The sequence below is a fragment of the Astatotilapia calliptera genome, chromosome 16 (assembly GCF_900246225.1).
Source record: "Astatotilapia calliptera chromosome 16, fAstCal1.2, whole genome shotgun sequence".
In the NCBI taxonomy this organism is placed as follows: domain Eukaryota; kingdom Metazoa; phylum Chordata; class Actinopteri; order Cichliformes; family Cichlidae; genus Astatotilapia; species Astatotilapia calliptera.
Window position 1 is genome coordinate 18076498 of NC_039317.1, and position 26614 is coordinate 18103111.

The window sequence follows — 26614 nt, forward strand, 5'->3', positions numbered from 1 at the left end:
AAACTGTTTTTTTTTTCTTTTCTTTTTCCATCAAGGTACTTTCCTGAGGTCCAAAAGGATGGCCTTACCAACCAGGTGAATAACCCTGAAGTGGGTGTTGACATCACACGCCCAGACACACTCATCCGTCAGCAGATCATGGCTCTGAGGGTGATGACTAACAAGCTGAAAAATGCCTACAATGGCAATGATATCTACTTTCAAGACTCAAGTAAGCCATTTGCCACTTCTGTCATACACACAAATAGAACAACTCACTACTAATAAGCTGTCTGCCTAACCCTAAGGCAAAGGTGATCAGCGTCAGTAAAACTGCAAGCAGAACTAAAGGTGCAAATAACAAAAATTGTATAATAATAATAATAATAATAATGATAATGATAATAAACAAAAACAACAACAACAAAAAACGTATCTTCTGCCAGGTTTATGAAATTTTGAGACGTCACACTGAGTGTGCAAAATCACATTCTGTTTAACTGTACAAATGACACCATTGTCAAAGGAGCTTACAAAGAAAAGCATCTGGACTTCTTTAAGTTACTTGAAGACGTTTCACCTCTCATCCGAGAAGCTTCTTCAGTTCTAAGGTCAAATGGTGGGGAGTCCCAGATTTAAACCTAGTGGGAGTATCCCCCCAAAGAGGGACAAAAGGACCCCCTGGTGATCCTCTAATCGCCTGAGCCAAGGTGTGAAAATGGGTGTGGGTCCCAATCAGCCAGGGATTCGGGTGAGCTCATTGTGAAACCTGGCCCCACCTTATCATGCAAATTCCTGAGGTCAGATGACCCAGGATGTGAGGGGGTCCTTTTGTCCCTCTTTGGGGGGTTACTCCCACTAGGTTTAAATCTGGGACTCCCCACCATTTGACCTCAGAACTGAAGAAGCTTCTCGGATGAGAGGTGAAACATCTTCAAGTAACTTAAAGAAGTCCAGACGCTTTTCTTTGTAAGCTCCTTTGACTACGATGACCTGGATGACTGAGAACCTTCACAGACAAATGACACAATTACACTAATAAACAAAAAGTAAAGAATCACAAGTAAATACTCACTGCTAAGTTCATTTTAGCCACTTGGGGGCAGTAGAAATAGGGAGACACATTTTTTAAACATCTTTGCAGATTTTTACTTAATGTCTACTTGATGAATAAAAGTTTAGCATTGAGTCTAATTTAAGAATTGTTTTAAGTCTCCCATAAGTTGATGAGAAATATATTTGAAGCTGAATGCTTGACTGTGTTAACCAGGCAGTGTCTGTTTATTATTTACTGTTTAGCATGCGTGTAGTGTGTATATATTAGCATATCTGAACAACACTGAGTTTGTGATACAATGTGCTGACCGTAAAATTAAGACAATTTAAGAGACTAAAGGAAAACAGAGAATGACACATTTCCCACCAGGTGGGTGATAATCATGTGATATTTAAACCCTTTAATTTATACATGAGAAAGTTCCACAGTGTCTGCTGGAGATTTTGAGCAATGTTACACTGCTATTGCAGTGCTGTGCTCATTCTGGCTTGTGTTACGGTATTGCAGGCGATGAAGGCAGTGGCTCAGGCAGTGGCAGCGGCTGCACAGAGGTCTGCCCCACATACATGGACGGTACGGCTGCGACTGAAATCCCCGTGGTGAGAGCCGACCGGAGCGGGCCTGTGGATAACTCTGCCCCGCTCTGTGCACCGTCTGTAGCACTGCCAACCATGCTGGCCCTTTCAGCCTTGGCACTTCAGCGACAGTGGAGATAATGCTAGAGGAACAGGCTAAACATGGACAGCAGGGGTTTGTTTTTTTTCCTTTTTTCCCCTTTTTTTTTGCAGTTTTTTGTATTCAGGCAGATTGGAGCAGACAGCATTCAGACTGCCAGCTTCAAGGCAAGAAGAGTCTGCTCTGAAAAAGAGAGCAGTCAAGCATCATGAGTTCCCACTTTCCCAAAGATTGTGCAGTGCCATCCTTAGACTTGATATGTTTTGGCATCACTTCACCATCTAACAGCGATGCCACCCCTACTAACTCTGCTTCTGAGATTTTAGTAAAGGTATTATTGTAGGTCTTAATGTGGAAAAATATAACACGCACTTTGATTGTTTTGATTTTTTTTTTATTGCAAAAAAAATAGTTTATTGTGTGTTGGAAAAAATGTTGAGAATGTGGTCATTTTATACACGTGTTATTTTTTTAAAGCAAAGGATCCTTTGATTTGATCTGAATGGAACATGTGGTTTTAACTGACACCTTATTCCATTGTCATGAACTTATGTGCCAACTATTCATTTCTGATGAGAAGCGCAATGCTGTCATGTTTATTTTTAGATCAAATGCAGCTTCTAAATTGTGTTTCACAATCATTTTAACTGTGTCATATGGAAAGATTGTAGTTAAACTATGTCATGGGTTGGTTATGCATCTGCACAGCTTTTAGCTATTCTCTTAAAAACCTTTCAGCAGCTGCATTGTGCTTAAAGTCACTGTTAGGGTTAAGATTGACATTTTATATACTAATTTGCCTTGCAGCAAATTCATTATGTGCAAAAATATTCTCATATCAAACTGGATCCTTAGGCTTCAAGAGTAGATAGCCTGGACAGATTTATTATGGAGCAGTTACTCACATTTAGAGAAGGTGCCGCTAATATATGGGTTATGCTGTCAAGGTAGATGCTGCCTCTGCAGCGTTGTGGTGTGCATGTCCTGATATAAAATATATTTATACCATGTCAAATATTGTGATTGATAATATAATTAGTAAGTTAAGGGTTGCACAATGGGTCTCATGCAACCACTAAAATGCAAACTTGTCAGTAAAACTAATCAAATACAAAGAGGTGTTTAAGTGCTGCATACAAGTGTTCTTCTCACAGCACAGAGGAGGTCATGTGAAGTCACTGAAAAGCAGGATTATCTTCTTTAACTGTGTAAATGGACGTTTACCATTTTGCACTCGAAGACGATTACTATCAGTTCTTGGGCTGCTGTAACCTCGATGTTAATTTACAGTAACTGGGGCTTTTAGCATTTTCAAAAAATACTCTAGAAATATTTACAGGATTTTGAGATGATTCATTAATACTGTAAATGTTGTTTTCCCTCTTATTTTTAAGGTTCAGTAACCAAAGCATATTCTGTGTGTAAATGAACACTGTAGGACCAAAACTAAAATACTTTGTGACAGTATTAACAAGTTGAAATTACAAATTTAAAAAAAGAAAGAAAATTATATATACATAGACAGATAGATATATAGATCTATATCTATATACATCTATATATAATAGTTGCAAAAGGTTATGGAAATATTAGGAGAAGAAGCAGCAACAGCACATAGTGGTTACTGGAAATGTAAAGAAAGGGTCTCTAAATTTATCTGGAAAGCTTGAATGGTTGCGTCTGCAGCACAGACAGGCTTGAAGCCGGCCACAGTCACCTGTGAAATGAGAATCTGTGGAGACTGGACAGAGCTGAATGCTTCAGTGAAGTTCCTCACTAGAGCGTACTTACGGAGAATGTGAGAGGCCTGGCCGTGCTGAGGGGGGCGGACAAAACCAGCCTGTATGTACGTCCACTGTTCTCTGAGAGCCCGACAGGTTCATAACCAACAGGCCTGCTAAGCTTACATTTCCAAGGAATTAGCCTGTATTAAGTCCTTTGCGGCATATCACTGAATATTTGTTGAGCTTTTTCTTTATTTCATACGAGTCACTTTTTTAACCCACATTTATTTCAAGAATATAGAGGAAATATGTCAAAGTTTCATTTAAAAGGACCCATTATTCTACATTTTGATCTCATAAGATGCCCTTTTTATTGTTTTGTATCACTGAACCTTTAATATTTTTGCAATAAAATATTGAAAATGGATGTATGGTCAGACAAATTATGACTCACAAAAATGCTCAGTTTGGGTTTTTTGTTATCTCTTTGTTTGTTTTTCAGAATTAATGCATTGCTGTTTGATTTCAAAACTAATGAGGAAAGGTTTTTATGGGGTTTTAAAATAATTTCAAACTGAGGTTTGAAGAACTAGTTGAGCAAATATGCCTTACTGTTTTTGGTGCAATTAAGATGATTGCATTTTTGTTTTATTGCTGTTCTTGAGAATAAATTCTTATTTAAAAAAAACCCAAAAACAATTTGTAATCATATATGTTTTATATATATTGATGATTGAGATGGTAAATCAGGTTAAAACTGGTTAAAGTAGAAATGCATTTAATTGAAGACTGATTTAAGAGTGCGAGGTACTTGGTAGAACAATCGTGTGATTCATTTGCTAACAAGAAATTAGATGCAACAGCTAAAAAACAACATGCTATTCAAAGAGAAGATTATTATTCTGCTCTTCTTCACAGTCGTGACAGCAGACAGGGTGCTCCATTACTATGAGGTATGTTTGAGCACTCAAGCGCATTTCAGAACAACAGGTGAAATCTAGGCTTCTTCTGTGTACTTTCTATTTGTGAAATCTGCTTTTATCAGAGGTTCAAAGCCTCTGTTTCTCCGCTGACGCAGGTAGAGCACAAAGATAAGGAGAAGTACCAGGAGACCGATGAAGATTCCTCCCAGAGTGGAGCCCAGCACAAAAACAGCCGGTCCTCCATCTGCATCTGTATAGATGAAACAGGAGATGGATTGCTGAAACCTTTGCAGTTGCAGGTTCATTGAATGTGAATGAAATCTGTAAATAAGAAGATATTTATTCCAACATAACAAAAAGAGGGTTTTTTTTTTATGTTGATGAGCCAGCGCCATGGATTTGAAAGTGGTCGGCAGTGAGTTGATATTTGTTTTGAAACATGCAATGTTGCCCTGTTTTATTAGTGTTCACTGAAAGGCCACACGTGTCAGTGGCGTATATATAATTGAGAAATTTTGCCAAAAAACTATCCATTAAAACCATAATCTGTCATTTTCAGACTTTGGTCTTGAACCGATCATGTTGGCAGTCTAATTTAGAAAATTCTGTTTATTTTTTTTCTTTAATAATTGTATGGGTTAGGTATGTCTACTCTTCATGCAAACCCAGGCCAACTCTTTGCTCCACGCACACTGTACACACTTGAGTGAAATCAATCTTTACTCTCACCAGTAAGAAATTACATCAATTTTCCAAAAATGTCCACCTATCCCACCGATCAAAGTTTTTCTTTCACTATTTGCTCACCATCCAGGGAAATGGCATAAGAATATCCCAGCTGCTCAGATGGAACATAGACTTCCTCATTAGTAATGGAAGGGAAGAAGGGAACCATGTTGTAGTCTCTGTTGTGTCCAATGGGGGCCATCTCATCTGGGAAAGTGGCGTTGGATGGAACAAACCTTCTCATCCATTCATCAAAAATAGCATCAGTGAAAGCATGGAGCACCTGCAAGGTACAAATGACAAATATCATTTTTATAAAAATGAAAACAAAGTGTGTCAGAGATTTTTTTTATCAGAGGAAACCATTGAATTAGGTTTTCACCAGAAAGATGGGGTCATTGGCTGCAGAGTGAGCCAACGAGCTGGTTCCATTGAGCATTGAGTGGACAAGATTGTGAAGGTTGTCAACGGTTTCGTCCAGTTCTCCATCAGGTTTGTCGTACCCTTCGAGAGCATTTCTGTGAGGTACAAACAACAGCATTAATTCATTTGTTCTGTGAAAGAGGTGGCATAAATGTAACATCATTAACAATGGTGAACACTCCACTTTTACCTAAAGCTAAAGGAGGAGTTGGTGAAATAGGGAGGGCTGTCAAAGTCCCGAATTCCAAGACAGCTTCTGACGTCAGTCATTGTAGGCAGAGTCCTGTTGCCTTGCCGGATCATCCCTCTCTGTATGAAACCTTCACTGGTTCCATTACAAAGGGTCACGAGACGATTGTAGTCGTCGAGACTGGAAATAAATTAGATACACGTAAAGAATTTAAATGTTTCACCAACATGTACCATGAACATTCGTTAATTGGTTACACATTTTTAATACAATTACTGACAATTGTTTCCCTCCAATCAGTATTTTCTTCTGACCTGTTACACACCACCCCCCATCTGGAGAACCTGGACTGGTTACTGATGAGGAAGGGGTTGTCTGGGTTTCTGCCTCCCAGCAGAGTGTCAGTACACACATCACACTCACTCTGCCCTGTGGCAAAGTTCCAATATGGGATTGCAAAATTCTCATTGCCAGTAAGTCTCTGCAGAAGAAAAGGAAACACTCGTGTTTCTATGAAAAAGTATTGCTAAATCAGCAACATGGCTCTATAGGGATGTTTTATAGGGCCAACTCTCTCTCGTTTATATTTTATATATATAATTTTTAGGTATACCATTTTTTTATTGTCTTTTTTTTAATGCAAGTTTAAAATGTCTTTGTGAAATATTGTAAGAATGATTTGTCTGTCAATTTTTCACCAAAATGTTAGTCATCAGTAAGCTTATTGAATATAACATGCAATAATCTGAGCTTTAAACAGATGTCCCTTTGACAGGTCATTTATGTTTCATCAGTGAATTTAAACAAGAATTGTGCACGCAATTTAAAAATCTGATGAGCCCAAATTTTAAAAAAAAATGCAAATTGTTGTGCAAAGGATACACTCCTCTACTCTCCACCACAAAAAATATAATATTTTAAGAGATGTTTAAAAAAATACAAAAATAATACAAAATTCCAAATACCTGGAGTTCTCTTTCCAAACTCAGGAGGTGATACCTGTGCCAAGTAATGAATGCTGGCCCTTTGTGTGAGAAATCAATGGCTTTGAAGGGACGACCTGGACCTGGAGGAAAATGAATTGTTTCATTAGCTCCTCTTTAGTCTCACAACAGTTCTGAGCTTAATAAACACTATATCTAATGCCTAAAAATATGAATTTTATAACAAACATATGAGAACGTAAAACAAAAAGTTAAGTAAAAGCATTCCTCTTATCAGTTTATATGTTACAGAATTTTTGTAGTTACAGTAAAAAAGGTCTATACTTGGAATTTGTCAGGCTTCATAAAATTTCATTAAAAAAGGGGGGGAATCTGCTTTGTAGGTATAGTATTTGTCTTATTTGATATTTTTATTATTGTTATATTCCTGAAAAAAAACCCACACATTTAATGGTTGTAGTGGTTTTGTGTAAATATGACCATGATGGTTTACCAAGCAGAGTGTCTCTAACAGAGTAGTAATGCTGCCAGACAAAGAAGTCATAAACGGAGATGTTGGCAATCTGTGGCTCGGTTCCATTTGGTCCGAGGAGTCCGAGCCAGTGCTGAGTGGCGATGACGTAGTCTGGGTGGATGCTGCTCTTGGCCAGTTCCAGAGCGTCCAGGAACTCTTGGAGCTCTTCAGGGGTCAAGGAGTGGATATTCTTCCGCACAACGGGAGCTTTCCTCTGGTCACAGTTTGGTCCGATCCAGCCAAACTTGCACTGGCCGCAATCATAACCTGCAAAGTTACCTGCAACATAAAGAGCAAATTAATTGTCAAATTGTGCACAAACATGTAGTCACAAAACACTGTACAACAAAATAATAAAACCTAAAAATGCAGTTTAAATGCAAAAGATAAAAACAGTTACTACTGCTAAGAATCTCAGAAGGCCTCATTAAATAAAAAGCAGACAACAGACAAGGTTTAACACAACCCTTTACCTAGTTAAATCTAAGTCTACTTTAACCATTTACGGATTTAACTTTTCTTATTTATCTAAATAAGCTGGTCAGCACCCACCAGTACATCTGCAAGTCTGATTGAAGAATTTGGTCGGCCACCTCTCTCTGTCATCAACATTCCTTAGTCTGTACGGTCCTCCCCAGGGTTTGGTGTCGACTCGAACAGCAGTGCAGCTTCCTCTTCCCGACAGTGAGCCACACACATTGGCAGGGTCTGAGCCCACAGCAGGGCAGCACTGCTTGGACAAAATCCCCTCCACTGTGCAGCACACTCGAGGAAACTGAGCCTCTAACAGGTCAGGGCCAAAGAGTAAACAAAGAAGACCAAGACCCAGAGCAATCATGATATATCACCTGTTTCTTTCAGTCAGCAGTGACAAATCAGTTTGTAGATCAAATCTCAGCTGTAATACGCTCAATTAGTTACCCCAGAAGAGTGTGGAATCTCACTCTGCTATGGTTCCTTGCTGTGTATCTTTGAATTAGATTCAGTGATAGGTTTAATATCTACAGAAACAACTCCTGCAGCTAAATCATGTTGTGTTCCAGTTGCCTCCATGCACATTAAGAAAGCCTCTGATTTCTGTTCTTGCTTTTGTAGAGGAGGATTAAGCCACTGGTCTTGTGATGATCACCTGACAGCAGAGCTGTGAGCCACACTAAGATCCGGATGAATTAACCAAGCAACTGCCTGAAGGAACTATTAAGGATATGTATAGAGACTTTATGCCAAAGGACTCCATTGTGATTTTTATTTGTTAGCTGTGGTTGAGTCATATTCAGCTATCCAAATAGAACAAAAATAGTTTTCAAATCAGTTCCCCAACTGCATGCCTAGTAAATCTAAATAAGAGACTAATCACTTTAATCCTGCCAGACGTTTTCTGAAAGTTTTGGAGCTTGTTAGTACAGGTTGGTTTTGAGCTTTTTGCCCTCCACATTTTCACCGCAGGTCTCAGCTGACGTCTTTGGTTATCCATGTGATCTGCGGGAAGAACAGCAGTAGAGGTATTATGACGTTGTTTCAAAGAACTCTTATCTTTCACACACTATACATACAGTGTCACTGTCTGTGTGATTCCTAACAAATAAAGAGCAAAATGGCACGTGACAGTATGAAACTACTGGAAAAGGTTTGATATCCATCCATTCACTTCCACTTATCCTTTTGTAGGGTTGATAATTTGTGCATATTTGATATCAGTCACATAACCAGTGGCAGAAGAACTATGATATTTTAAATACACACAGCAGAAAACCCTACACTCAAAATGCATCGACATTAATTGTTGCCTAAACTTAATACCTGGTTGTGCCACCTTTAGTAGTAACAACTGCAATCAAGCATTTGTGATAACTGGCAAAGCATATTTCACATCGCTGTGGAGGACTTTTGTCCCTCTCTTTTTTTTTCTTTTTTTTTTTGCCTGTCCCGTTTGGCTCTTTTGCCATCAGAATTATTGTCTAAAGGAAAAGAAAGATGCCCAACGGATTTACTTTACCAAATTGACCATCCCAGCCTTGCCGTAATGGTCCATTTGATTCACCTTTTATTGTTTATTTTATTTTCACTTACTGAATACGGGACAGACTTGACTGGGGGAAAGAAAGAGGGAAAGAGAAACAGCTGAGAAGAGGGACGGGGGAGAAGGGCAAAAGACAAAAACCAACAGAACGGGCAGAAAAAAAAAGAAAAAGAAAAAAAAATACATATATCAATCACCTGGATCACCTGCTGAGAAAGAAAAAAGAAAACAAGCAGAAGAGAACCCCCTCTTTTTCGCCGAATTTTTTTAAATTCAGGCACACCGGAGGCTTTTTGGGTATGAGCAGTCTGTTTAAGGCCATGCCAAAACATCACATTCTGATTCAAGTCCAGACTTTGACTAGGCCACTCCAAAGCATTCATTTTGGGGTTGTTGTTTTTTTAGCCATTCAGAGGTGGACTTGCTGGTGTCTTTTGGATCATTGTTCTGCTGGCCAACCCAAGCTTTGGGGCATGGTCAAGCATTCTCCTTCATTATATTCTGATATAGAGCAAACTTCAAGATCCAGTCAAGTCCTCCAAGTCCTGAAGCACTAAAGCAGCCCCAGACCATCACACCGTCATCACCATATCTGTATTTAATCGGTGGCAAACTTTTTTTTGACGAAGTTACATGATGTGTACTGTGTCAGAAGGGACGGTAATCTGATCAAGATATTATCATAACAGTACAGTAGCGGTCAAAGTTTCCTTTCAAGAGTTCCTTGAAAGTCCTATCTGAAGACAGAACAACTTGTTCTGATAATAGCTGAATAACTCTACTGTGTCCAAAAGACTTTTAAAGAGTGGTGTTAATGATGCTGTTTAGATTTCACTGGATTCCATGTGACAAATTGTATTATTAGCAATCAGTGCTGAATGAAATGGAACAGAATAGCCCTTTATTGTCATTGTGCAACGAAATTCCTGGAGTTTTAAGAATGGGTCGCACCGTCTTCTGGGATACAAATGAAAAACAAATAATAGTAAACTAATAAACTTAGTTTATTTTCAACACTTAAAGAAGATTGAATTAGTCACTAACCACGCACGCGGTTGTACTTGTGACTGAAAAGTATGAGTTCTTTCTCTTTGTGGGTTTGAGTTTTGATAGTTTGTTTCTCACTGCCCTTAAGAAATAAATCTGTTTTACCCAGCCTGTTTTCAGAGGCAGAACAACTAGAAGTACTTTCTGAGTGAAACCACTAATCCTTACATTTAACAGACCCATACTATTACTTCCAGCAGTGGCCTTCCATGTGGCTGATGAGAGCCTATATACATGTACTAATTAATGTCATGAATAGGCAGTTTTCCCCTACTGGGGAAGACTTCCTTTACTGATATCATTAATAGTAAATGTAAATTAAATTGATAAAAACTGTGTGCTATAACACAGGGCTTTTTAATGTTAGGCCCACGGTCTGTACCAGTGGTAGCCCATGGTTGTGTTACATGCAACAAGAATAACATGTGGAACTATGCTTTTATTTCATTAGCATTTTTCATCATAACATAATAGACTGTGCTCAAAACCCATTAACCAACACAAAATTTTAAATAGCCATAATTTGAACACGAAGAAAACCTGTTTTAAGTGCAGCTCAGTCATACAATTCCCCCCTTTTCATAATGGGATGGCATTCATAAAGAAAAGTCAGTAAGTATTCAAGTCAAAGTATATTTAACTTAACAACTTTAGCTGTTGTTATGATTCAGTGCTAAAATGAACTGAAAACTGAATTGAAAATAGCTTAACAGAGGTAAAGTAAAAATAAACACAAGATTTCTAAAGCAAATGTAATCGCGGCTCCATGAGAAAAGTCATGTGTGACCACTGCTTTCTTTATGCAGCAGACCATGTGAGGTTCACTGCACTCAAAAGGATTAAGAAGCAGAACTCCCTGGAATGTCTCTGTTTAAATTATTTCACATCAGTTTCAGTAAATAAGTGTACCTACTTGTGAAGATGCAGACTCACAGGCCGTTTGATTGTGGTTCATCACAGTCATGGCTTGCCATGTGTACTAAATGAGATCTGTTGCCACTGAATGGCGTGATAGCTCACGCAAACCAATAAAGAAGTGTAAATCGCATCACAGACAAGATACGATCAATCAAACACTAAGAAAAAAAACATGTTTTAATGGTTAAGCAAACAAAATTAGAGACGTGGGGGAAAAACAGAAGTGAACACAAACAAATCAGTTTGAGTTAGAAAAGACTAAAATAAAACATCCTTAAAAAGTAAGTAAATTAAATGTATTTAATTAATTTGTTAAACATAGTGTGCAAATTAGGAAAACTTATGGGAGGAGTCTTTTGCAAGTAAATCCTAACATGGCATCATCCATATAATGGAGTATAAAGATAAATGTTATAAGGAGTGGAGCTCTAGAAGGACTTTACATCCCTCGGTGGTGGTAGTGGGGGTGTTGGTAAAGAATGCAGAGCGATAGCTGCAGATGGATTTGATGTGGTGCAGAACTTCTCATGAGTCATAGTTGAAGCATCCTGCTTCTGATAACAATTCAGGGAAAGAGGTGGAGACGTGGATTTGGTTTGCAGCGATCAGAGAGCAACAGAGAAAGAAACGGTTTTGAAGTTTGACACCAATGAAATGAATGGCTCGAAGAGGCTGTAGCAAAATGTGTTTGGTTTATCTGTAAGCATGAACAACCTGGGTCAGCTGATTGAGTTGGAAGCACAGAAAGTCAAATAAAGGAAAAGAGAAGTTTGCTAAAGAGAGTCACAATAAAGACAATGTTTTAGAATAATTACTTCATTGGGCAACAAACAGCACGAATAAGGGAGACGCTGAGTGAGTAGGTCTGTGCAGGTCATATTTTGAATCTAAAAGAAGGTCATTCATCTACGGAGCCCCGCAAGGGACGTGGGAGAAAAAAAAAATAAGATGAACTTTTGCGAGATCTCGCAAAACTTTTGCGAGACGTATCACGAGTACACGAGAACGCAAGTACGTACGATTTCTCCTCCATATTCATATCGGTCTTTTAAATGAGCCCACACTCTGTACAAATGCACACAAACATGAAAACTCAAAGAGAGCAGAAAAGAAACGATCATGTAACCCTTGCTGTGACTCAGACGTGAAACCTAACAAATATGAAATTTCTATAAATCAATTAAAATTATACTCACTGTTTTACAGATGAAAAACTGTCTGGGGTTCATTTTAAGTTCAGTTTAATTCAATTTTATTTATATAGTGGGAAATCATGACAACAGCTGCCTTGAGGAACTTTACATTATAAGGTAAAGACCCTACAATAATACAAAGAAAACAGAAAACTCCAACAGTCATGCGACCCCCTATGAGCAAGCCCTTTGGCGACAGTTGGAAGGAAAGCTCGCTTTTAAAAGGTAGAAACCTCCTCCAGGAGCAGGCTCATGATTATCAGATTTAACAGATTTCTTGAATAATCAAGATTGTAGGCCAGGATTTCAAATTGGATTAAATAGTATATATGGTTAATTATAAATTATTGCTACATTTTTGACAGATTATGCACTTCTGTCTACCCTTCTCTGAAATTAAAGTGCCAGGGAACACAGGAGGTCCATACACAGATGTTGTCATTATGCTTTTGTCATTTGCAATTTTTTAGTTGTCTATACTACATAGTCAAAAAAAAAAAAAATAGAAATTGATTAGATTTCAGTTTATTTGTCCGGTAGTTCAACAACACATATCATCCTTTCAGAAGTGGCGAGTTTTGCCAAAATAGCATTCAAATGAAATTGCTGTTCATCAACAGGACAGGTGGGTGCAAAGAATTTATTATTCAGCTGATAAAATAAGCTTCAGATAAATTCAGTGACCAAAAAAGAATGTTTATGTCTATTTGAAATTCTAAGAGTTCAAAAGGTCTTTATTTAGTTCTTTATTTTTTCAGTTTTGTTTAACCAACATTAAAAAAGGAAAGCTCGTCTGGAATCAGAATAAATATTTAAAAAACAATAGCAAAAATGACATGAAATAATTATATTTTTAGACTGAGAAACTTGAGTTTAGAAAAATGCAAGGTGCCCCCCCTCAGATTATGATGCCCCTTAGTACCATTTCGTGTACCCTGCCAGTGTGACAGTTGGCGTTATAGTATATATGAAGCAACAAGGCATAATAGAATATCTCTTCGATTTTAAACTATTCTAGCCAACATCAACAACTAAATATTCCCGTCATTAACAAATACAGATGGTGTAAATAAACTCACCATTTAAAAATTATTACAAAATACTCAACATAAACCACCATTATCTGAGTAAACACTGTACATTAAAACTCCTAACACATTAAATTAAGACTTGTGTCTTATGTTTTGATCCATGTATCAAGCCAAATAGACAGTTAAAGTAATTCGAAGTAATACACATAGACATAGAACTTGATAACATTTGACAGAACATTACAGTGTTTTTGTGCTAAAGAACACTCAGAATATCATTAACAGGCAGAGGCTCCCCTTTATACTTTAGTTCACTGACCCTCCTGGAACACAACAATAAATATTTCTATATAAGATATTCTCATAAATGACTGTGTACTAGAAAGCTTACAGTTTAAAGTCTGTTTAATATCCAGATATCCAGATAATATCGCAAAACTTTTGTGAGATCTCGGAAGAATTTTTTTTTCTCCCATGTCCCTTGCGGGGCTCCGTATTCATCAGCTTGTGCAGTTAGTTTTAAAAGCATGACCCTGCTTAATTTCTGGTAACAAGATCAGCTACAAATATTTGTACTTGGTAGATTGTTTTTAGGTTCTTTGTCTTTTTAAAAAATGGAAAAGCAGAGTGACCTAAACCAAATCCCCCTTTCTGTCAAAGCTGGTGAGCATCCACTTAACTTGGTCTCGGTGGAGGCTTTAAAAGCCTGAAGTCACAGTATATTTTTTTCCTTTAATTTCAACATTTCAGAGTCAATATATAGTTATATAAATGATTGTATATACAATTTTATAAACTATAAAATTATATAATATGTAATTTGAGTTATTCATTTATGCATACTGATATGTTATAGAAAATAGCTTTAGGCCTAAGTTAAAAGCAGATAATGGTGGCTTATTAACATTACAATGTCTGCCAACTGAATTTTATGAATTACATTCATCCATCAATCCTTTTTTAAACCATTTAATCAGGGTGGCAGTGAGGCTGGAGCCTATTCTGTCTGTCATTGGGTGACAGGCAGTGTACTCCCACAATAGGTTAAATAAAACACAGAGATAAAGACAGTTATTCATAGTCTATTCCTAAATTTACAGTTATCTGTTAACCTGAAAAGACATGAGTGAATTTTCTAGTACTAAGACATTTTATTTCATTTTTTTTATTCTGATTTAAACTTAAGACAAACAAAGATCTGTATGGTGCAGAGTTTATAGAAAACATTATTGATTTAAACCAGCCATCAAACTGACCCTTATTTAAAATGAACTCTGATACCCAATTATCAACAAAGTGTTGAGTTCTTATAGTAAACTTATTAAGATTAAGATTAAGATACCTTTATTAGTCCCACGAGTGGGAAATTTCATGTTAAGGCTGCCGTCCATTGCCTGGCCAGCGCCATCTTACCCTCTGACCATACATACATTACACAAAACATCACATGGGGAAGACGGGTCAGAGAGGTATAACAATGGAAAATGCACAACATGAGGAAAGACAAGGAGAAAATAATAACTCCCCCCAGACTGAGCTCCAACAGGGAGATCGGTTTGAGAACAGAAAAAAAACACCTCTGCACATAGCACATGAAAAAACTCTTAATACACCATAGAAACACATGACAAGCAACAGGGATGGGTACAGGGTAAGAGACAGCCAGTGTAGACAGTGCATCCAGGCCTGCAGCATATGCGCTGGTCTCCTTGATCCGCCGTCTGCATCAGAAGGAAATAAGCGTCGAAGGCGTTTGGAGGGGGAGGGGGATGAGTGTATATCTGCATGTGTATATATGTGTGTGTGTGTGTGTGTGTGTGTGTGTGTGTGTGTGTGTGTGTGTGTGTGTGTGTGTGTGTGTGTGTGTGTGTGTGTGTGTGTCCAGAGTTCAGCTGAGACAGTGTCCTTCGCCCTGCCAGGCTAAGTAAACAGTCTTCCAGCCAACCCAGGTGGCTCCAGCTCCAGCCTTGAGACCAGAGTTGGCGCCAAAGTGGTAGCCGCATGAAGTGATGGTGGTTTTTACTTTAGTGCGAACAACTCATAGGAATTTCAAAGCTGTTCTAATAGTCCGACACTGGTCTCTCAATCTCCCGTTGGAGAGCCGTGAGCTTCTCCATGATGTTATCAACCTTTCGCTCCGTGATGTTGTCGTTATTGTGCTCAAAGAGCAGATTCTGAGAACTCACGACCGCAGTGAGCTTCTCCAAGATGTCATCCAATTTGCACTCAGTGGTGTTATTCTGAGTGTTCACGACAGACGCAAGCTTCTCCAAGATCTTAGCTGTGCTGCACTCAATGAGCACATTTTGAGAACTCACGACTCGTCCCATCGTTTCAATCCCAGCGGGCAGCCTTGTGGGGGGTTGAAGAGCCAATATCGCTTTCTTAATTCTTCGATAAAACAGGGCCAAGCCAGCTCCGATCAGCAAGAACCCTGTTATCATGGTTCCGAATAGGTAGATATCTTCAGCGTCTTCGATCGACAGTCCCGCCAGGCTCAAAACCCTCCAGTTATGCCACCCGTTCATCGTGTATCCGGCAGGCTCACCCGAGCCGAGACTTCTCATTGAGAGAAGGGTGTCAATAGCATTCAGGGACCAGTTGATCAAATCCATAATTCTTCTTTTAGGTTTTAGAGAACAGACTGTGAGAGAGTGTTCCAGGGAAAAGTAATAAAAACACGAGACTAGACAAGGACACAAGAGGCTAAGCAGGGAAGATATGGGAGAGGAGAAAAGTGCGACCACCTTCATCAAGAGCCAAAGAGTAATACACAGCAAAAACAGGATGAATATATTGCACTCTAGCACTAATTTTGAGAATGAATGGACATTTTATTTCAAATGAGAGTGGAGCTTAATAATTGATATTTACAAAAGAAAACCCAACCTTTGATCAGTGTTTTCAGATACTTCAACAGCAGGTAGCAGCTCTCCACCAAGATATATTCATCCTGTGAGAAGATTTTAAGGAGAACGTGACAAGAAAGAAACAGTGATTTGCATCTAATGACCCTCAATTGTCTTTTCCTACGCAGGTTTCAACTCTTCTCTCAGGCTCAACGTCTGCTTAATACTCCATGATGCATCTTCAAAACACACCAGGACAAATGTATCCATTCTGGCAAGTACCAAGATAATTACACATGGAGCTGAAACTAACTAATTGTTAGCATGTGGATGCAGAAATCCAGCACCATTTTCTTATCACCGTGCCACTTTGGACGTGCATCATAGGAATATGTGCAGACCACACAATAGAAGGCCTATTAGATGTTAAACTGAGGCCTCTTCAGTTAGATTTACAGAAACTAGTGAAAAACAACTCATTCAAAAGTTTTTCATTGTTTAATGTTTTACGCAACGTGAGGCGCCTCTCTACAACCCTTTCTACAGTTTTTTTGGATTTCTCCTCCATATTCATATCGGTCTTTTAAATGAGCCCACACTCTGTACAAATGCACACAAACATGAAAACTCAAAGAGAGCAGAAAAGAAACAATCATGTAACCCTTGCTGTGGCTCAGACATGAAACCTAACAAATATGAAATTTCTATAAATCAATTAAAATTATACTCACTGTTTTACAGATGAAAAGCTGTCTGGGGTTCGCTTTAAGTTAATACAGGTCATTGTACCATCTATATCATCGTCATATCTTCTTTCAGCCAGCCAATCAAATCACATTCTTCATTTTTTCAAATTCTGAAATAAAGCTTTAAGTGTATGATAATAATATCTAATTCAAGTTTGTTGGGAGTTCTGGAGCCTGTCGCAGCTGCCATAGGGTGAGGGGTAGCGTACACCACGGACTGGTTGCCAGCCGTTACACAGCAAACATGGAAAGACTAACAATCATTTGCACTCACATTCACACTCATGAGCAATTTACAATCATCATTTGACCCAACTCTACAACCATATGTCTTTGGACTGTGGGAGGAAACCCGAGTATCTGGAGTACAAGTAATCCACAAACAACCCAGTCTGCTTCAGCTAAAAAGTGGATTTGAATGCAGCAACCTTTTGCTGTGGGGCAACAGTGATAACCACCATGCCACCATGCTCCCACAATACAGAATATTATCGCACATCATATTAATGTGTTCTACCCCCAAACTTCTTCAAAGTACCTTTATCTAGAGGCAGAGATCTGCTGCTGTATATTGAGTGAAACCAACATATAAAATAAATCTGACCCACACTCCTAATGCACTATAGCTGTGGCCTTTCATGTGACAGCTGGCAGTTAAAGTCCATGTAATAATTAAGGTTAAGAAGAGTCTGTTCTCCCCTCTTAATTGAGAGAGGGGTCGCTGCTCGTGTGGCTGACCGGCCAGCTACCTAGCCTGACCTGTCTCCCCAATGTGATGTTGTGTATTGTATGTATGGTTGGCAAGGTCAGTCTCTCAATTGCCCCTTGGGGATGAATAAAGTCTTCTGAATCTGAATCTGAATTCACATGATGGGAAAAGCTTCATATGAAAGCTAACAATGAGGCACATTATTATTATAAAATGAACAGTGGAATGAAGATCACAAAGTAATAGAAAAAATACTTAAAGAAATACTTAGTAATACCCAGCTGTCATAGGAACAAGACGTGGGGTACACACTGACCATGTCGCAAGTCAAACACGAAGCTAACACAGACAGACAGTCAGTCATACTAACATACAGAAAATGTAGGATAACCAGTCAACCTAATATACATGTCTTTGAATAGTGTGAAAAAGCTGGAGTGCCCAGAGAGCGCTCATACAAGCTTATAGACAAGATGCAGACTCTGCATAGAAAGCAGCAGCCAGCAAATTCAAAAATAGGCTATGCAGCCAAGATAAAATTATACGAAGATATAAATTACATAAGTAAATTATTTTTGAAAAACAAAATATGATTTATTTGTTTCATTTTTAGCACATTTATTATATTTATATATACTAGCAAACCCCCCTGCACAGAGATGCCAACATGATAGGGAACATAGATACTTACATGCGCTATGATAATCATAGTAAAATTTCATTTCAGTCACATATTTAAAATAACACAATGAGAAAAATTCCAGTAATACTGATCTGAACTAACCATCAGACTAACCCTGATTTAAAATGAACTCTGATACCCAAGTATGTATAAAGTGATGAGTTCTTATAGTAAACTTAATATTATATTCCTGTTTTTTGATCAAGTTATTACTTTGAAATCATTTACCTTCTTAAAAATGTGTACATCAACAGGAATACATTATTCCTGCTGAAACACAGGATGGTGCCAGAGAGCCATGGAAAAACAAGGCAGTGCATATAATCACATTCAGCTCAAAATCTTTTAAAGATTTTTTTTTTAAATTATTTTATATCAAATTACAGTAGAGCTTAATAATTTACAAAATAAAACTCAACCTATGATCAGTGTTTTCAGATACTTCAACAGCAGGTAGCAGCTCTCCACCAAGATATATTCATCCTGTGAGAAGAAGATTTGAGGAGAACGTGACAAGAAAGAAACAGTGATTTGCATCTAATGACCCTCAATTGTCTTTTCCTACGCAGGTTTCAACTCTTCTCTCAGGCTCAACGTCTGCTTAATACTCCATGATGCATCTTCAAAACACACCAGGACGAATGTATCCATTCTGGCAAGTACCAAGATAATTACACATGGAGCTGAATTGTTAGCATGTGGATGCAGAAATCCAGCACCATTTTCTTATCACCGTGCCACTTTGGACGTGCGTCACAGGAATATGTGCTGACTACACAATAGAAAGCCTATTAGATGTTAAACTGAGGCCTCTTCAGTTAGATTTACAGAGAGGACGGCTCAGGATCATAGAAACTGGTGAAAAACAACTCATTCAAAAGTTTTTTATTGTTTTATGCTTTACGTAACGTGAGGCGTCTCTCTACAACCCTTTCTACAGTCTTTTTGGATTTCTCCTCCATATTCATATCGGTCTTTTAAATGAGCCCACACTCTGTACAAATGCACACAAACATGAAAACTCAAAGAGAGCAGAAAAGAAACAATCATGTAACCCTTGCTGTGGTTCAGACATCTCTTTCACAAATGCAAATTTAATTCTTATGAAAACAAAAATTGAACTAAATTAAAATTATGGTCACTTAAGAAATGAAATGCTCTCTGAGGTTCATTTCAAGTTAAATCTTTACTCTCTTTTTTTCTTATATTGAGATAAAACTCCTATCTTTTATGATAACATTTTAGTACTGTTATGTTTAGTTTAGTTCTTAAGAATTTGGCAAAAATGCACCCTCTGACTGAATCACATATGTTTGCTTTAAATAAAATCTTGTTTTTACATTTCTATGAGCTTCATCTTCACATTCTTAAAGAATATCATCAACACATAATATTTCTTTTCTACTATCTCAAGTACAATTTTTTTGTTTTTTGTCCACGATTGATCACAAATGCCTAAAAATTGCAAAGATGCAGTGCAAATATCAGCCCTTGTGGTATCTGGCATTTGGTGGTATTTCATCTTTATGTTCATACGGACAGTGCATATAAGAATGAGGAAAAAAAAGATGAGGTGGATGCAGTGTCTGTAGACAATAGCATGGGGGCAGTGTTGCTGTATGTGGTGGCCTTGGATCACTGGAACGACTGGTCCTAACAGTTTGCATTTCTTCGGGATGCTCCACCAAATATGCCATGAAATAGTCTAGGATTGGACATCTTTGTACTTTAACTGTCACCATTTCAAATCTCAACCATGCCAAGCAGTGACTGACAGTATATACAGTGGATTGGGAGGTATGCAGTCATGTGAAATGAGTAGCCTGTATAGAGTTTTAATCCTCTTTAAGACTGCTATCCATCTCCAAATTAATATCTAGGGGCCACATACCCCTCTGCACTAGTTTGTACTTGTATAACCCACTTCTCTAGAAAACTGATCAAATGATTCACTGGAAAATAAGATTAATAGTTAGGCTGCAAAGCATGCTTCAGGTCCATTATTTGGGAGATTCCAGTGATATACTCATTACATTATAAAGCCAATTCAAGGGCAAGCAGCATGAAGAGCTGTATCATAGATTAATTGCCTTTAAAGGTCAACATGCGTTCAAATTGATGAAGATACTATCCAATTTTCATCAGTAGCAAGTGCTTAGTATATGGGAAATATATAATGCTCATTACATGCATTTAAATGGGTCTGTCCTAATTACTAATCAGCCTCTTGTACCATTAGAGATGGAAATTAGAAATACAAAACAGACCCCTGGGCATCATTCACTCAGAATATATTAGAGTTTTCTTTTATCCAGGAGTTGGCATTGTGCAGAAGAAAGCCTACAACTCTCCAAACTTTGCTCAATGTGGTGTCAAAGACACGACTCTCACGTTTTATTACTTAAGCTAAAATCTGGTGGTGTGTAACACTGAGGAGCAATTGTTTGTGAACATAAGAGAGTAGTGTGATATATTTTTGTTCAAATAGCTTCTAAAAAAACAAAACTATACTGTTTATTTTGCTATGCCCCAATCAGAATATTGGCTAGACCCTTCAGTGATTCTTTCTTCAGTGATTCCCGCCCACCTCTCTGGCAGCTTACCGATTTACATTTGAGCATAATGCAAGCATTAGAGGAGGCACAAGGCAGCCCTGATAAGTTACAAAGTGCTCCAGGGGTAAACCTCGTAAGAGAGGGTTTGGAGTTATTTACAGCGTTCAAATCCTTCAAAAATTCATGTCTGGAGGATGAGATTGGTTTTGCAGTTGATGCTTTGCACACAAAGCAAACACAATGCACACGGAGGGTGTTTAGCTGTAAATGACCAGATGACATTAATTCTAATTGACTGATCTCATCCCATGCTTAGGACCACTATGTATGATACTGCACAGGACACAAGGGTCCTGTCAAGGCACAATGTTACACACAAAGCAGCAAAACAGAAACACTAAGATTGGCTTAAGAACTGAGGAACACAGAAGACTGAAAATGATTTTTAAATGCAATTTAATTTTCAATGAAGCAATACTTCCTACTTGTGTGGCGTTTTCTATTCAAAGATATGTTTTTGATTGTGCAATTCTCATAATAAGAGTACTAAAAAATTGCAAAGCCATTACAAAGGAGGTTAAAGGCAATGGAATTCCTTTTTTATCAGAAATGCTTTCTGTACAGTTGTTCCATTTGAAATGCATTTAATTGCAAATAGAAAGACGAGAGAGAAAGCCAACAATGCAAGAGGCTGAAGCATTTTTCTCATCTTCTTTGAGTGAGCGTATTCAAATCTAAGCGGGCAGACAATGAGGGAAAGGAATCGTGCTCTGAATAGCCTCTCTCTCTCTCCTTTTCATTCCCAGGCCAATCCACAGCCTTCGTCTTCTCTGCTGTCAGTGGTGGGCTTTCTACTCACAGCTCAAACTTCCTAGCCCTAGTGGTAGAACAACACATCCACTTGATAGCACAACAGTGGCACACATGTAGGTGCTATTCATTGTGTCATTATGTGAGACCTGTGTGGGAGTCTGCAACTGTGCGGAAATATCATCTATGACAATCTACATGACATACTGGGAGTTGATGTTGTGCTTTAACCAAGCTGTTCAGCCACTTGTTTGACAAGGATGCAGCTCCTCACATCATCCGGCTCTGCCAGGCCCGAGCTCTAAAGCCATGGCCAAGTCCTGACCCTGGAACCTCGCTCTCCCCACTCATTTCACCGAGGGGAGGAGTATCTGGGGATCATGGGGCACAAAGTGCTTGAAGCCTGCGCCTTTGTTGGGGCAAGCCGGTAGAGAACACCCCCAGCAGATATGCTGACAGTCTCATGGGAGCAAGAGAAGAAGTTAAAGCAAAAAAGTGCACCCTTCAAACTTTCCAGTGCAGTTCTAGGAATTCTATTTTTTCTCAACAAAGATTTATACATATTTATACATGCCCAAATACTGATAGGAAGGTGGTAGAAAAAAAAATCTTGGAATTGCAGAGGTAAACTATATGTAAATGCCATAAAGTAATAGACTTGTAGTGCAAATCACACCATTTTATCTTTAATTTTGCTTTCGTACCCTCCCCACTCACCCCCCCATCCTCTTTCCTCTGGCTTAAAGGTGCATCAGAGATATGCATTTAAGCATATTCAGAACACGGGGCGTGAAATTAAATGTGTGGCAGAGTGAGAAAAATATACAGACGCTGGAGATGCCTTAAAAATAGTCATTTATGCAGATGGAGAGGAGTGAAATCATTTGCAATGGGATGACCCTCTCTCCAAGCATTTCTCCCCTCACTGTTCTTCCCTAATCTTGCTCTGTATCTTCATTTTTCATTGAACTCGCCAGTTTGCTGCTAAGCAGCCTTGTAGATAAGGCAAAGTGCTAAAAGGAGACGACAGAAGGAGCTCAGTGGGCCCGTTTCTATTGCACTTTCACCCAAGGCAATGGGCAGAATTTAACGGATTCCTTCCAACATATGTTTTTGCCAGATAAGTAAACAGTGTGTGTCGGAAATGAAAAAAAAAGCATTTGCAATTTAATGACATTACAGCTCCCAGCTTAGCCCGCCGTGCTGCGAGGCGAGGAGCAGAGAAAGGGGAGAGCGGAAGAATGGAACCGGGTGTCATCAATGTTTTTTTTTCTTTTCCCTTGCAAGCAGCAGCACTGAATTCTTCTTATTCTTTTCAAGCCCCTTCCCTTCTCCATCCCTTCCTGCTATTTTGTTCTTTTGCCCATAGTTTCCTCGCCTTTGTCAGGCTGAAATTATCTATTATTTTATTCAGAAAACTTGCCTTTCCCTACCATTCCACCCTCTTCAGCATCTGATTCTGTCAGAATTTGGGCTAAAACACATCTGCCCTGGCCACGGGTGCTCTCTCTCTTTCACTTACTCCCTCTTTATTTCTCTCAACCCCCTCCCTTGCCCTCCTTTGTTTGGCTTCATCAAAGTGTAATAGATGCTTGGCACAATAAAGAAGAGCAAACCTCCATGTTTCCATAATGTTTAGACTCGGTGTGAGGACCACTGATGACTTAGAAAGAGAATCACCTCAGAGTCTATATTTCAGTGGCTGTAAATGATCCATCCGTCCTATGTAAAACTCAGTGATTTCCCTCTTTTCTCCCTACTGGCTGTCAGACAGCCGCCTTATTATAGAAGGCTAATTGTGCAGGAAAGCAGATTATGAGAGTGGTAGGATGTACTCCTTGACCATGTGCTAATGTGATGACAAGTTTGGGGACCCTCTAAGCAAAAGGCGTCGCACGCCAGGGCACTTTTGGCACTGGCTATAATCTGCCTTTGGTATTAACTCAGCAAACCGGCTTGTTTGAGTATGGATCAATCGCTCGCTCATTATTTTTACAAGAAAGCTTTATATTCAAGGCGCTTTCCTGGTGTTGATCTCTCATTAACCATGCTATGTAAATGCACTGGCAATCCCTGTATAAGGGAAACGTCACCCCAGGGCCCAGGCTTGCAGAAGCATGTTAAGGAAAAGAAGGGCCAGGAAATTTGGGTCAGTTGCCTTCGCCAAAACTTGAATTTCAGGTTTTCCTCAAAGCCCCCTGCTCAGCTTTTCTCTTTTAATGTGTTTTTGTTTGGTGATGTTATGTTTTAAATGTCAGCCCTGGAGCTGTCCAGCAATTTAGTACACGTAGAAAGCCTTGTGTTAGTGTTGCTTCCAAGTCTTCGTGTTACCTCTGTAATCGCTGCTGGCTGCAACATTACACACACTCCATTCACCCATGGTCTTTTATCACCTCTCGGTGTATTGACTGTATAGGTAAAAGGTTAGATAGGGTCAGAAGGAACTGATAATATTACAGGCTAAACAGCAATGCCTGCCTCATTTTGTTATTTTGCATTAGTAGCTACTTGCTACAAGCTCACATATTTATCTGAGCAGAAAGGACCTGACATATGACACTGGGTCTTGAATCTGCATGAAATGAATTAGCTGTCAGGAAGCATTGTGCATCAAATTAAGGGGGAAATATTTCAACTTGTTTACTCATTTCTTACATGCGCACACAAACATCCAACAATTCATATTGCTCAGACATCTGTTTGCCTGACAAGAGATCCTGAGGCACGTGGTACGAGGAGTGTAGGATTCTGCCATATTTGGCTTCACTGTGCACTGGCATGGTGAATGACGCAACAGGAAAATGAACCTGACAGCACCAGGCATCGGCTCGGCATTTCTTTTGCGCCCTACATACATAAATCTCTTATTATTGCTCTGTGTTCGCTATGTATATTTTTACACCTGTCTGCATCAATATCAAAGTAGAGGTTTGGTTTTAGACATTCAAGTTCATTCGGTCTCCTGTGACAGTTTATATGTGGAAGGGAATAATTCCAAGGTTTCTTTCTATGTTGAAAAGGACTGTCAAAGGGCACTGTTCCACTTGACCCATTTTATTTTTCATACAAATAACTTTAGTGTGCTTGAATTAGCATGCTGGAAGTTGCAGAGTTGCATGGATGTTGTGGGACTGGCTGTGTATTTACTCCACGATTTTAATGGCTATTAGCGGCTATTTACTTTGAATAAAACTATACATCTTACATATTAAAAAAAACTGAGAAACCTTTAGAGAGGAGCACCTCTCAGAGAGATGTCCCTCTATATGCAGGTACTTCAGCAGCTCCTACCCTTGTATCATCTTTGTTAGCAGCACAGCGAAAGTGAAGGCCAGACTTTTGATTGCTTTCCCCATTCACATCCTTTTATAGATCCCTTTTCTTCCCACACACAAGCAAACAAAGCCGGTATAAATACTATGTTCAAAAGCCATTACCTTCAATGTAACCCCTTTGCTGTAACAAAGAACATGGAAAATTTCCACAACACAATTTGACTAGGCACAGCGTGATGGTGTGGCTAAAGAGTATGGGATGTCTGAAGGACCCCTGCATGTGATGTCTGGTAGGACCATACATAATAGATTTGTTCTGAGGACCTTCACATTACTTCACAATTAAGGTATGAAGTCATGCTCCTTCATCAGCATAACTAATAGCACATTTCATGAACCGGCCATGTTTTCGAGATTAAAGACGCGTTTTGCATGTGTTGGATTTTCTGCCGAATATGATAAGGTGCCCAAACAAATTATTGCTTTACTGTCATCAAGGTGCGTACACTAGCGTTCTTTATATCGTCATTACTAAGGCATCCATAAAGTTGTTCCAGCGCATTACACCATGGCTCGCTGTGAAACTGAGTGCGGAAAAAACAATCTGACAGCCACAGTCATGAGATCAGTGTCAAGTCTATGAAATAAAGCGCTGCACCTGACACTATAAAATTCAATAAAAAAATAAACAGCTATGAGAGTAATGGAGTTTAGGACAATGTCTTTCAGAGAGAAAAGTAAGGGGAAAGTAGCACAAGCCAAAAGACAAAATCCCAGTTCTCATCCAGCGCATGCATTCTTCAGGTTCCCGACATTTCAGTACACAAAGATTAGTTCATGGAGCGACATATCATTTGGCAATGATCTATTTTGCCACTGTTAATTACAACAAGTCTGCACAATTTGACTGCTAAACCATGATATCACAATGCAGGGTATGAATCCCAAATCAAGCTTTGCACACCATAATCCTGTTAAAATGTAATAAATAATCCCTGTGCATTAATGTTGGCAATATTTCATTTTAATAAGTTCTTGTAAAATCGAGGGGGGGGGGGGGGGGGGTGATGGCATTACAGCTCACTCACTTCAAGTGTGGTTGTGAGTGTGCAGGAGGAAATCATTCCTTCTCATTAAAGGTGCAATCTTCGAGCCCCCCAGATCTTTGTTGTAATAACTGGGAAAAATAATCTCTTTTATTGATAGGCACATGTAGAAGAGAGTATGCCAACTGACAGGTACTTATCTTTTGCCTGTGTCCTGTGTTATAGAAAGATATAATTCTTTGTGACTGCTCCTCGGGGCATCAGCTCTTCAACTTCATTATTTCTACTTAAGATAGATATATTTTTCCTTGAAAACCTGAGAATTAATACGAGACCCAGCAATCTCAGCCAGCGGTCATTTGGAAATGGAACAAAAAATGTCATGTCAGTTTAAAGAACATTTGTTAAGGCTGCTCGCTGACATTATTCTAATTTATTGATGGATTCATAGAATAATCCTATGCCTCATGTTTTGGGCTATTAACTTAATGATTTCAGTGACTACCTTGAAGCTATACGATCTTTATATAAAGTTAAATCTTCTCGAAATTGCGACTTTATCGACGAAAACATATGCA

At 38.8% G+C, this 26614-nt stretch overlaps 3 protein-coding genes across 4 annotated transcripts in view; 1 reads left to right on the forward strand and 2 right to left on the reverse strand.

Moving 5' to 3' along the window:
• LOC113007382 (glypican-6-like) overlaps positions 1 to 4084 on the forward strand; it is an 80688-nt gene extending 76604 nt beyond the window's left edge. Inside the window, exons 9-10 of one of the 2 annotated variants that reach the window (XM_026143876.1) lie at positions 36 to 211; positions 1544 to 4084. In XM_026143876.1, the coding sequence (XP_025999661.1) occupies positions 36 to 211; positions 1544 to 1752 (385 nt within the window). In that variant the 3' untranslated portion in view covers positions 1753 to 4084. The remainder of the gene's footprint in view (positions 1 to 35; positions 212 to 1543) is intronic. The other variant, XM_026143877.1, reaches the window with a different exon arrangement.
• A 112-nt stretch (positions 4085 to 4196) lies between these two features.
• On the reverse strand, positions 4197 to 8213 carry dct (dopachrome tautomerase). The gene is made up of 8 exons (XM_026144208.1): positions 7708 to 8213; positions 7135 to 7434; positions 6663 to 6763; positions 6012 to 6178; positions 5698 to 5877; positions 5467 to 5602; positions 5166 to 5367; positions 4197 to 4608 (listed from the first exon to the last, which is right to left on the reverse strand). Exons 1-8 carry the CDS (start codon positions 7991 to 7993, stop codon positions 4433 to 4435), a joined length of 1548 nt encoding a protein of 515 aa, XP_025999993.1. The 5' UTR covers positions 7994 to 8213; the 3' UTR covers positions 4197 to 4432.
• Positions 8214 to 8458: 245 nt separating this feature from the next.
• The window catches only part of LOC113007538 (multidrug resistance-associated protein 4-like), an 87969-nt gene continuing 69813 nt past the window's right edge, over positions 8459 to 26614 (reverse strand). The window contains exon 31 of the mRNA XM_026144207.1: positions 8459 to 8634. Coding sequence (XP_025999992.1) covers positions 8605 to 8634 — 30 coding nt within the window. The 3' untranslated portion in view covers positions 8459 to 8604. The remainder of the gene's footprint in view (positions 8635 to 26614) is intronic.